Source organism: Diabrotica undecimpunctata, chromosome 3 (assembly GCF_040954645.1).
Source record: "Diabrotica undecimpunctata isolate CICGRU chromosome 3, icDiaUnde3, whole genome shotgun sequence".
Lineage (NCBI taxonomy): Eukaryota > Metazoa > Arthropoda > Insecta > Coleoptera > Chrysomelidae > Diabrotica > Diabrotica undecimpunctata.
The window spans coordinates 160,244,574-160,257,838 of record NC_092805.1 but is presented as its reverse complement, the minus strand read 5'-3'; the positions used below and the strand labels follow the sequence as shown (position 1 = coordinate 160,257,838).

General features: G+C 31.9%; 1 protein-coding gene across 1 annotated transcript; it reads right to left on the bottom strand.

Annotated features, from left to right (window-relative positions):
- Positions 1-869: 869 nt before the first annotated feature.
- On the bottom strand, positions 870-13,163 carry Tom70 (translocase of outer membrane 70). Its single transcript, XM_072527349.1, has 4 exons — positions 12,396-13,163; positions 7,734-8,057; positions 3,949-4,417; positions 870-1,154 (listed from the first exon to the last, which is right to left on the bottom strand). The coding sequence occupies exons 1-4, from the start codon at positions 13,066-13,068 to the stop codon at positions 989-991; spliced, it is 1,632 nt and encodes a 543-aa protein (XP_072383450.1). The 5' UTR covers positions 13,069-13,163; the 3' UTR covers positions 870-988.
- Positions 13,164-13,265: the final 102 nt, after the last annotated feature.

The window sequence follows — 13,265 nt, the reverse complement described above, 5'->3', positions numbered from 1 at the left end:
CAATAATTTTTACGTGGAAGAAACAGCAAGACTCCTAAGTGTCAGGATAAACGAGCATGAAACATACACCAAAAATAGAGACTTCGATAAATCACAGATATGCAAATATGCCTGGGACAATGAACACAGAGTACAATGAAAATGTGAATCAATAGTCATGAAAAACAGAAAAATCGAAGAAGTAGCTTTCATCTTACTTAATGAAGAAAAATGTGTAGCTAACCCATCGGCAGAATGTAGCAAGCTCTGGTTGTCATTCATAGCAACAACCGATAATTTGGAAAACAATAACCGCCAAACAACTTAGTTATAATAACAGCTCACTATTTTAAAATAATCTTTTTTGAAAACGATTTCCGTAGTAGAAGTCGAAACGTCAAATAAAAATTGAGGCGTTATCATTGAAAAGGGGGTAAGTACCGAAATTTTCAAAACATCGTTTTTGCATTGGAAGTATAGTTTAAACTAAGGCCAATGTCATTAGTAAGGTAGCAAGTGCCTTTCTGCTTCATTACAAGATATTTTTATACATCATTTTCTCACATGCCCTCGACGATTCGGCCATTTTGCATATCGAATTCTCCCAGCTGAGTCTTGCCTCGGACTATGTTAAGAATGCGCCACTTGTGTAGTTTTAAGTGCCACTAATATTACTCGAGAAAGTTTTTAGCATCTGATCTAGGCGATTTCAAGTGGAAGGTATTAATTTCAAATCATCCATATACAATAGATGGTTAAACGATAATAGAGCCCCAATCTGTTGCCGTAAAAGTAAAAGTATTTCAGTTTCTTAGATCATAAACTTCCGATCATTATCTTTGTGTGTATCGTAATAATAAGATATTTAGAGCTGAAAGAAAGACTTGTACGACTATCACAAACGTTTAATTTAGGAATGATCTGTATATACATTTAACAACAATATTTTTAACAATCTACTGCATCAACCACTACAAATGAAATTTGAACACGAAATTAATTCGAAACATTATGACACTCCTTTCAAAATATCTGGTCCCAAGCCCATCTTCGAGGCTATTTTGAGTTGTGAAGACGCCGCATCTCTAAGTGAGAATAAATGCACCATTTCCATCTCCGACCTTGCAAGGGCGATGGCTTTGTTAAATAATTCTATTGCGAGTACCAAATTACCTCTGAAAATAAAAAATCAATTTATTTAGAAATGAAATGAAAATGAAAAAAAAAAGAAATGAAAATAAATTTATTTAAGACACAAACACTAAATCTATAGTGTATTTATAAATTAAAGTTTTTATATTAAAGGTAAATTGAAGAAAAACAATGAAAAAACTGTTCAATATACATCAGCTTACTTTGAATGCAACCTGACTGGTTTGTTATAGAAGTAGAAAATAAGGTAAATATACAAAGAAAATCTTGAGTATCCTATATGAGGACCCTAGAAGTAAGGGGGTATAAGTGACATTTTTGTAAATATTGAGAAAACTGCATCGCTAAACTGGAAATCTTTCGTTCTATTTGGAGTTAAAGAGATCTAAGCGATAAGACTAACAGGTGCTGCTTTCTAGCGGTAAGTAACTTGGCCTCCAAGTCAACTACAAGTGCACTTGTACCCCTTTTCCACTGTGTCAGACTGTTAGTTGAGTTTGTTATCATTTTGGATGGGTAGTGGTATAGCTCCTCTAAAGCAATATTATTTTATTGTTAAAGTAATACTTTAATGTAAACTGCAGTGTTTTACGTTATTATAAACTACAGTGTTTTTAAGCCAAAATAGCAAGAAATTCAGGTAAGCTTACACGGACAAAAAACAAAATAATCATGAAGCAAAAAAGTTACGAAAATCATCATTGGAGGAACAAATATAACAATAATATTTCACAAGAACAAAGACTTTTAATTTTTAAAGAGTATTGAGTATTGGAATCTCCAAAGAGCTTTTCTGAATTGATCCATACAGACTGAGCCTATAAAAATAAAAAAAAAAAACTAAATGCAGTTAGCAACAAAGAAGTTTCTATAATTTGGATGGTTTTTGGAGTATGTAAATAGTTTATAATGAAAACTCTTGATGTCTCCAACAAACTTTTACAAAATGTAGTTGAAAGCAAAAAAAGTCTCCTCGGGCGTGTCATGCATAGACAAAAGGGGAAAGAAACCACCCCCGTACAAAATTTGTGAAAGGGCAATTGAAATCATGAAAGAGCATATTAAGTTTCCTAGGTACACAAGCCACTACACTAGAAATAAGACTCCGAATAGGAGGTATCTTCCTCAGGAGTGTAATTTGAAAATAATGTACAAACTTTATTGTGATTTCTGTAAGGCGGAAAAACAGGAAGAACTTGTAAAGAAAAGTTTTTATAGGAATATTTTTAATACTCATTTTAACTTTAGTTTCAGAAGGGCAAGTACATACGCTTGTGTTAAATGTGACAAATTTCAGATAAAAATAAATCATGGTTCGGCAGCAGAAAACGCTTTAGATCAGACAGAAAAAGACTTTTACTTGCGTAAGACGGAAGCCGTATGAACACCAAGAGATGAGTGTCATGACCTAAAAGATGCTAGCAAAGTTGCGATCATCTTCAACTTGCCAAAAACTATGCCAAGTCCTGATATATCAACTTCTAAAGCATATTATTCAAGGCAACTATGGACGTATAACTTGGGGATCCATAACCTACAGACTGGAATGACCCATTTCTTTATGTGGCGCGAAAGTTAGGCGTCACGTGGATGTCAGAAAATATCATCCTATCTCCTAAAATATATCGTGCGATAATGGCCGAGAGCGAAAGACTTGAGTGTGAACTGTTTGCCACGAGGGTCGAGCAAGAAGTCTCTGAATGCCGCTTGAAGCTTTGCATCAAGCTTTTATAGGGAAAAACAACCGCCAATCTTTCAACCGTCGTAACGAATTTTAACGAACTTTTCATGTCCCAAACAGTGGGTTCTAAAAATCCACTTTTTTATACATTATGAAGAAACTGCAGAAAAACAATAAAACTAAAAGATTTATGGCCCTTTTACGAGTTCCGATATTGTTGACCCAGTTCTAGGTAGTTAAAAAACTTATTTTTTGTAACGAATTAGCGAGGCGGTTGGCAGTCGTGGTCGTAAAAAATGATAGTTTTTTATATTATATACAAAAGAATTGGCGGTAAATTTATTTCGAAATTATGTTGAATATTAATATAATCAACCTGTTTTAGCAACAAAAACTCGTTTTATTTGAGTTGAAATATATCGACAATAAGAGAATACATTTTCGTGCTTTCTTAATAATTATTGTAACAGAATAATGAGGAATTATTAGGTATGTTAAGACTTTAACACTGATGATGTAGTGTTAGTAAGAAATACTGAAATGGGTTTAGAACAAAAACTGGAACAATGAAGACAAGATATTTAAGAAAAAAGTTTAAAGCGTAGTAGTACAAAAATAATAGTCATGTTCTTGACCTTAAGAAGAAATGCAAAAGGCATAAAAATGTAAAATTATAAAATTGTAGATTTACAAAAAACGCATAGTAGTATTCGACAAATAAGTAAAGAATAAAAAAAAGTTAAAATATTTACAAAAAAGAACAAGTGAATTTTTGTAGGACAATATTTACGACTTATCCTAAGTGTGAAGGTTTTCTGTTATATTCGGTTGAGTTCTGTTTGCTAGAAAAGTGGAAGAAATACTCGCTGACAAGATAGCAAGTATTAACAATTCTACCAACGTTATAATGACACTCCATATACAAGAGTTATACGGAAAGTACAGAGGAAATTGAATTGGTAGAAAATCGAAATAGAAAAATAATAAATAAACAGGACATTTAGTTGAAGAGAAAGTTGAGCGCCAACTATTTTTGGAAGAAAAATAATAAAATAAAACAAAAAATTAACAAATAAAAGAAAACCTAAGAATATTATAAATAAAATAATTATTTGAAGATAATAAATATAACTTACCTTTGTACTTCTACAGTTCCAAGCGTTTCATAAGCAAACTCAGACTTATCATCAACTTTTATAGCCTCCTTCATAAGGTCAACGGCATTTTCAATTTCACCCTTCCACTGTAACAACAAAAGCCCCCTATGGACGTAAATAGAAGCATTATGCGGATCGATTTCCATGGCAGTTTGATACAGTTTCTCGGCTTCGTGGAACTCTTGTTTTTCGGTTTTCACTTGTGCGAATAAAACGTAGGTTTCCGCACAATTCGGGAAACGCTCAATAGCCATACGGAAATCGTGCATTGTTTGCATGAGAAGAGTTACGTCTTTAACTTGCATGGCATAACGATAATCTGCATAACATTTTTGTACGACAGCGACTGCAAAATCTGAATTTAAAGATACCGCCTTTTCAAAGTCTTTTCTGGCATCTTCTATTTGCTCCATTAACAGTTTTACTTGACCCCTGTGATGGAATACATCTACAAATAATATAAAATGATATATTGTGAAATTGATCAAAATAATATGGTAAATATAGAGTTAAAATTAGCCAAACACTTATTTGCAAATGTATCTTCGTATGAGTGTAGTTACACATAGTATCGAAATATGTGGGAGATACGTTTGTTCCCGCAAGTGCTAAACACAAGCTAACTAAACAAAAGTCACTCGAAGTGCAATATATCAATTGTAAAAATATATAACTAGATCCAATAGTAATAACAATACTAGTGATTGTATTTAATGTTTCATGGAAAGTTGTCTTGTTCTAATATTAAAAAAACCTTATGACAGATCTGGGTCAGAAATTAAAATTCATCTATTGGTTAATCCAAACCATTTTTAGGTATTTAATCAGCAGTAGGTATAATAGGCTAGTAAAGGAAAAAACTCATTTTTCTATAGATTGTGTTTTTTTGTCATATTTACAAGCGCGACATTAAAAATATCAAAGCACAAATATTTATAAGCTAAAAAGCCAGCACTTTTTCAAACGGTTTTTTAATAACAATTTATATAAAATGTTGAAATTTTCTAAATATATCTTAAAATTGAAGCCTCAAACAATTGATTGCGATCTACTAACTACATCTAGATCACTGTTTGGACAAGGACAATTGTTTAAATAATTGTTCTCCAGAATAAACAAATTGAATAACTTACAAATTATTTGGTCAATCTAGCTAAGATTTAGCACACTTCAGTAACTCATTAATTGCCATAATTTCAACTAGTTATATTACATGTCATTGTTCAGACAACAAAGTTATTAACATTTATAAATTAATGCAAAAATAACGGTTTTTTTGCAATTATCTCGGTCAATTGTTTATGCATTTTAATTTTGAAATTCGCAAATTAAAAAACTTTATAATATCTACAACTTTTATTCGAACCATTTTTCGCTAAAATGTATAAGAAACGTTGTATAGGCAAAATACGGTATTTTCACTTTTTATGACTGTTTAAAACACAAAGCAAAATCAGCTATATGTCTTCAAGGATTTGTCATCAGCTATCAAGACCTGTTACAAGATTTCTAACGAGAAACCGATGACTTTTTCAGATTGAGTTAGGTATAAAGTAATACAAAATTATTAAACTAGATTGATAACGAAAGTTACTTTGAGATTTTAGAGGCAAACATAACCACATTTGCAGTCAAGCACATGGCACAATGTATATTGGACGAACATTCTTATTTCAATGGAAGATCCAAAAGGGAAGCTGAACGGAGAGTGGAAGATATATTTTCTTACCCTCAGGCACATTTGGGTCCTCATCCTCACCCGATGATGGCACCTGTGACTTAGGACACCGTCAGGCAGATGTGTAACATTGGTAAAAAACACATCTCATGGCCCAGATGGCAGCCATAGAAGAAGCCTTAAAAATCTTCCAAAGAATATAATCCCATTGCTCACCAATATAATCAATGCATGTCTTACGCTGAGCTATTTTCCAATTCCATGGAAAGTGGCCACCACAGTTATGATTCCCAAACAAGGGAAACCCCTAACCAACCCTGAATCGTATAGACCCATTTCTCTACTGAGTACCCTACGTAAAGTCTACGAGAGGATCCTTAAGTAAAGACTCGTACAATTCCTAGACGCTCACCTCGCCATTCCAGATTACCAATTCGGATTCAGGGCTGGACATTCCACGCAAAATGCATTGGTTGAAACAACAACTTTCATTTCACAATCAATTAACGAATGGAAACACGTCATAGTCATATTCCTAGACATCCAGAAGGCATTTGATCAGGTCTGGCACACAGGCCTGATCGAAAAACTCCACCTTGCTGGACTGCCCACACCTTTCGTTAAGCTAATAAATTCCTATCTCTCCAATCGGACGATCAGGATCAAAGTTAACGACATTTTATCCACCCCTTTTACCCCACAAGCTGGAGTATCCCAGGGCTCAATTCTTGCTCCAATATTATACACAGTCTACAATAGTGACATCCCCCGTCCGCAGTATAGATCGGAAATCCTTCTTCTGTATGCGGATGACACTGCACTCCTCACGTCAGGGCCACACAGGGAGCGTGGACAATTGTCTGTATTCAAAAGAACAAAAAACTATTTAGATCGAGTTATCTCATTCAACTTATCTTATTCAAACCCTCCAATTGTCGCGATGTTCATGGCCGGATAATCTTGTTAGGAGAGGACCTTATTCTCAGAAACTCGGTTTCCTATTTAGGGGTTCATTTTAGCAGGACCTCAACTGGAAAACTGACATTCAAGATACCCTAGACAGAGTGAGAAAGAGGTTTAAACTCCTGGCAGCGCTGTCCGGTAAAATGGACAGGGCGCCATCTAAAACATTATTGCACACCTACAAAACCTTTATAAGACCGCTAATCGAATACAAGGCATGCTTCTACGCATCACTTAACAGCCGCCAAATTAACACCATCATGGAAACCGAAACGAAAACCCTTAGATTCTGCATGAGGAATTGCAGTTACTATCCATCAGCACACATACATCAGGTAGCCAATCTAACACTGATAAAAGACAGAATCCTATCGACTTGTTTGGCCTTCTTCACCAACAATTCTTCTTGCATGCTTCATCATATCATATCATATTGTCCATATCACACACGCCATCTTCTGAACCCCAGCTTTTTAGCAATCCACCTACATCTCCACAACCATTCGTCATCACATTTACCACACCCCCCTTACTCCGAAAAAAAAAAAGGAGTACTCCTTCCTTGAAGAGGCGACAGCCTAAACAAGGTAAAAACGTTGGATCAAGCATTCTATCGTAGGCGGCTAACACTTTTTTGAGACATCAGTTCAGCATCGCCTTTGATAATTGCTGCCGGCAGGTTATAAAAAATAATTCCGGGCCCGTTTACGCCTATATACCACGAATGCAATATACCGTTAACTGTTACAATTAGATAATTTTTATTACAATTGGTTTGAACAAATGACTATTACTTTATTTAATTTTTTTTATATAGTGTAGAGTTGAGCATTTTAAAATAAACAATAATACAAATTCCCCTTTAAAGAACTTGTTTAGCATTAATACACGATATAAACATATTAAAAATGATCAGAAATTGATTTTAACAATACTGTAATTAATTTTCTTGGAATGATTAAAATAAAAATAGAATGTTGTCATAAACACGACAATAATATATTGTTTTTTAGATATAAATAATATTATGGCATGATTCAGATATACATTTATATTTATATATTTTTACTTTTTATATTATGATACGTTTTTATATCCCCCGATATATCTACTTTTTAATTACCTGATACTTCTGGACCTAATTCAGCAGCTTTTTCAAAGTCAGCAAGACAATCCTGGATTTTTTCTGTCTGCATGTAAATTGAAGACCTCTTTATTAGAGAATTTATCTTGATGAGAAGATCTGCTTCTTTAGAGTCTATTATAAATGTAAGGTCTTCTAAAGCCTCCTTGAACTGACCAGTGAGGAAATAAAATGATGCTCTAAGGGATAAGGCTTCAAATTTGTACTGTGATTCAGACTCACTAAGATTCAGTTCTTCTGTGCATGCCGATATAACTTCATCATACCTTTCAGTAGCAAACGCTAATTTTGCCTTTAGAAAACCTGAAATACAATAATTAAAACCTGTAGAAGATAAATTTTAATATATATATTAGTAAATTAAAATTTTTTTTTTTTTTTTTTTATATAAGTTCTGTCATAAATGTATCTGACATGTCTGCAAAGTTAGTATATCCATTTTATAATGCTGAATTCACACCAACACTATAATTTATTGCTAATTTTTTATGGAAAGAAAAAATGTATTGATGTAACTGTTTCCGAGAAACAGTGGGTATGCTAACTTTACAGTAAAGCTAGCATAGCCATATCTCGGCAAGGAAAAGGGGTATAGGGCCAACCTTGGCGACATATTTTATTACTAATTAATTGTTATTGATTGGTATATTAACCAATCGCAACCGTTTCCGAGAAACAATTATTATGCTATTAGGTATAAAGCTAACGGCCTTATAAAATAGATATGCTAACTTTACAGACATGTATCTGACTTTCGTTCATAATTTAACAATAGTTTATCCTTCCTACATTGTAGCAGAAATTTGATTTGCCACACATTTGTTATTTTCTGGTGTTGTTGTGCTCGAAGTTTGATCCGAATGATAGTTACTATCAAGTTACTATCAACATTTTTAAGCATTTATTAATCTCTAAAGAACTTTTGCATAATTATATTAGTTTTCAGGCAACTGAGCAAAACTCATCAAAGCAATTCGATGTTTGCATTTCTGTCTCTTTTCAATCATAGAAGATATTAGAATAGCTGTATAAACTATTAATACAAGAGAAATGGAAATATTATCCTATTTTATAATTGCAGCAATCATATAAGATGTTAAAAAATTGCTGTATAAACTATTAAGTTTACAGGTGTATTGGAAATATCTAATATAATTAACAAGTTTTGTCCTTACATCTTCAGTCTATATCTGTGGAAAACTTAGGTTTTTACAGATCTGTCAACAGATGATACCAGTGGGAAATGTAGGTAATAATTAATTGAAATGTTTTACTATAATATAAATGAAATAATATAAAAAAAAATATTAATAAACCACTGCCTTTTTCTTCTAATATAGGTATCATTTTTCTTTTTTTACAAGGAAAAGTCCTAGAGACTTAAAACTTAGAACATAGGTTCGTGCATGTATAAGGAGAACCCTATTAGATTTAAGGACAACAGGTTTTCTTCTTCTTATATTTTTATTTTCTTTTGTCTTTTCTTTTTTTTATAGAAAACTTCTAGAGCCTTTAAACATGGTACAGCTACAGTCAATGAATAGTTTACACCTTAATTTTTATATAGTAATACTGTAAAATCTGGTTTAATTTATTAATTAACAATGAATCAAACTATCTTAAAAATCTCTATTGGTGGTTTTTCCTTAAAAAAAAACTATAAACTAAAGAACTAGGTCAGCCTATACCCGATTTAAAAATTGAAAAACAAAGTGGAAATAGACAAAAACTTCGTTGTTGTAAAATTAATAAAACTATTATATAAAAATAGCTGGTTGTGTGGTTGCGAACAAGCTACTAAACTGTTTTGTTTTTTAAGAGTTTTGTTTGGTGGAGAGACTTGGTCAAACAAAAGCATTGACAATCTTATTCATATATGGGATAAAATGAAATCCTATGAAAAATGTAAAGTCCAAATAATGTTTTTAGCTTTTCAATACTTGATAAGTTAAATATAAAAACCAAGTTAAATTCAGCTTATCGGAATACTCGGGATAACTTTTAACACAATGAAAAAGTGGATAAGAATTGAATTATAAATTGTACAAGGTTTTATGGAGCTTTCAAGATAGCTTTGAGAGGTCACCTCAAAGAGGCAAATTTAGAAAACAGAAGCATATTTTAAGAGCTGGTCAATTTTAGAGCTGAATTAGATAACAACTTTAAGGCTCATATTCAAAGTTCCAAATCTTTTAAAGGTACTTCAAACACAACCCAAAATGACCTCCTTGAGTGCATGTTAGATGTTTATCACAAGGAAATTAGGAAAGAAATTGAAAATTCTCCATGTTGCAGTGATTGCCAATGAAACAATAGACATTGCTGGTGAATTTCAATTAGTTATAGTTAGTTATAAATATTTGTGTAAAGGATTACCAGTTGAGAGATTTTGGAGATTTTACATGCTGGATGAACATAATGTCAAATCAATCGCTAAATACATTTTAAATGTTTTAAATCCCTTATTAAAACATACTCTGAACAAATTAACTGATCAAAGTTATTATGATGATGATAAACACATTCTCTTGCAAATTACATTCATTGCTATGAATTTAATTATGACATTATGTAATTATAATGAATTTAATTATGGCAAATGCATGTTCTATCAATAAGCAGGCTAGGATACTTTTTTCTAATATATCTGGTTTGTGTGCATTCTTTTCTATATCTCTTCAAAAATTTTTGATCAGGTGGTTAATCGCAGGTGGCCAAAATCTTCCCAGACACATTGGAATTTTCAATCAAGGGAGTTCATACTGTTTATGACAATTGAAAAAAACATCATTACAGTTATGGACATTATAGAAAGTATTCCACTTGATTTGTCGTCTATTAATCAAGCAAATGGTTAGAAATTAAAGCTTTAGGATAAACATTTTGTATTTTGGTTATTTATTTTTTATAAAACAATGCTTCATGTAGAAATGATTTTTCATCAATTGCAAAAAGTATGCACTGATTCTGATACAGAAGATAAGATATTATGGTTATGAAATTATTTTCTTGTGGCATTTGTATATTAACACATAGACTGTCACAGTACATTCAACAAGGCAGGTGCATGATTCAGAAGCCAATTTAATTTAATCATATTATTAAAAATGTTAATTATTGGACATAATCATCAAAGCACTTATACAATGTTTAAGAAAATAATGTAATCTTATTAGTTAATAATATGTGTCAACTCATAACAAAATTTTCAAAACTGGAGTTTGAATGAACATGAAAAATTTTGAAGAATGATGGCAAATCCTTGAAATTTTTCTCTTTTGAGAAAATTCTTGCGAGTTTATTACAAAAATTGCATTAGAGCATTAGATTAGAATAAAAATACATACATTTTATTCTTATAAAGTAATGCTGATAAAAAATAATTATCTGATAATTGATTTTATGAAACCATAATGCAACAGGTAGATAAGAACCTCCAATTTATAAATAAGATTCTTGTCTAAGGTTTTTTTTCAATGAAAATACACTCTTCTACATGATAATGTTAATCTCCACAGTTGTAGATATTGGAGTAAAACCAAATCTAGATGGTTGTGAAAAAAGAGATTGAAAAAGGCAGGTATTCTACATACCACTGTTATGTTCATTTGAATAATAAGCAATTAGAATAAGCAAAATAATTTAGATCTACTGTAGAATCGAGGGCAGAAATAAAAAATGCTTGGATATTAATTTTGACACCATTTGGCCCCAACAGGATGGTGTATTACTGCTCTTAACTCTGTAGTGTTTGATGTCATCAAAACACAAGATGTTTTCACTGTGACATGAGTCCAAGCTTTTTTAAAATGTTTAATAGGATGTTCAAACCATTTCTTCCAGATTAATTGGTTGAAAAAAAAAGTATCTAGCACAAAGGCCTTTAGAAATTACGATACTGTAGAATAAACAAATAAGCAAAATAAATTCTTAGAAATTATAGTAAATATCTGAAATTGCAGTCTATATGACTCTTATATATCTTTCAAATATATTCAGACAAAGACTCAACAATATTAAACATTTATATGATCAGAAAATAATAATGTAGGCATAAAAATTAACCAATCCAAGTATATTTATGATTGCCTTGGTTGTGATAGAAAAAGGCAGGGCATAGAATATATGATGTAAACATCCATAATAAACTACATTCGTTTTACAAATTCCCATCTGTCAACAAATGCATGTGAAAGCCAAACAAAATATATACTTTTGAAAATATTAGTGTAAGACTTTCTTGAAATTTAATCACTGTGAGCAAAATTTAATGTTTCATTGAAGGAAAATGTGCTAAAATAAAATATTCATTAACTAAGAGATACATAACAAAGTAAACATTTTGAATAAAAAAGCAACACGCTACAAATTGAATTTAAACTGACTGGCAAGTTTGGATCTGTAACATGAGAATCCATCTGGCTTAAGGCAATAAATTATATTTAAAAGCCTCTTGACGAATGAGAGGGTGAATATCAACACATGCTCATGATGGGAATTTGCTAAATGAATATACTTTAGATTTATTCTGATAGCAGGTAACAGACTGGAAATATGTAAGTAATATTATCATAGATCCACAACCCATTGGTTCATTAAATAGTACATACTTATTAAGTATACAATTTAGCATTAACTTACCTTTCAAATCACCTAGTCCTAGTGGTTCAGTTGTTTCTTGTAACTTTTTGAATACAGGATCCTCAGAGAATGAAGAAAAATATGTCTTAATAAAACTACGTGAAGGTACTACAGGTATTCTATTTTTGATAGCTTCTGCTGCATTCTGTTTACCCAATTCCTTTAATACTCTATCAGCCATAAGCATAGTAACTTGATTTTGAAAATTTTGTAATAAGCACACTGTTGTAATGTCATCTAATGCATTGACCCAGTCTTTAAGCATTTCCTCAGCTTTGGCCCTTCTGAAAAGTGCTTTTTCATATCGATTATTAAGTTCAATCGCTTTTGTACAATCTGATATTACTGAACTCCATTTTTTTAGCTGTTCGTATGCAGCAGCTCGGTTTTGATAGTAGGTAGCAAGATCTAATTTGTGTTCTTCCGGTATTGTTTCTATTGCGTTATTATAACAGGCAATGGCCTCATCATATTTGCCTCTTTTAAAAAATTCGTTACCTTGTGTCTTAAACTTTTGTGCTTCTTGAAACGGACTATTTTCCTTATCATTTTCGATTGCAGCATTAAGTGTCTGCAACGTTTCTTTCTTGTTGGCTCTTAAATACCAGTAAGCTAAACCCAAAGCACCGGCTGCTCCGAGACCAAAAGCAATTTGCCATTTTAATGATGGCATTATTCTTGATTTTATAAGTTAATCATATAAATATATGATCATAACTAAATGTGTGACAGACTTTTCAGGGGTTCAAAAACTACAAAGTGAGGTTAAGATAAATAAGCCAATTTTTGTGACAATTCGAATATTGATGATATCACAAGGTCACAAGTTTGTTTTGTTGAAATACCTTATTTTTTCAAGACTTTAAAATA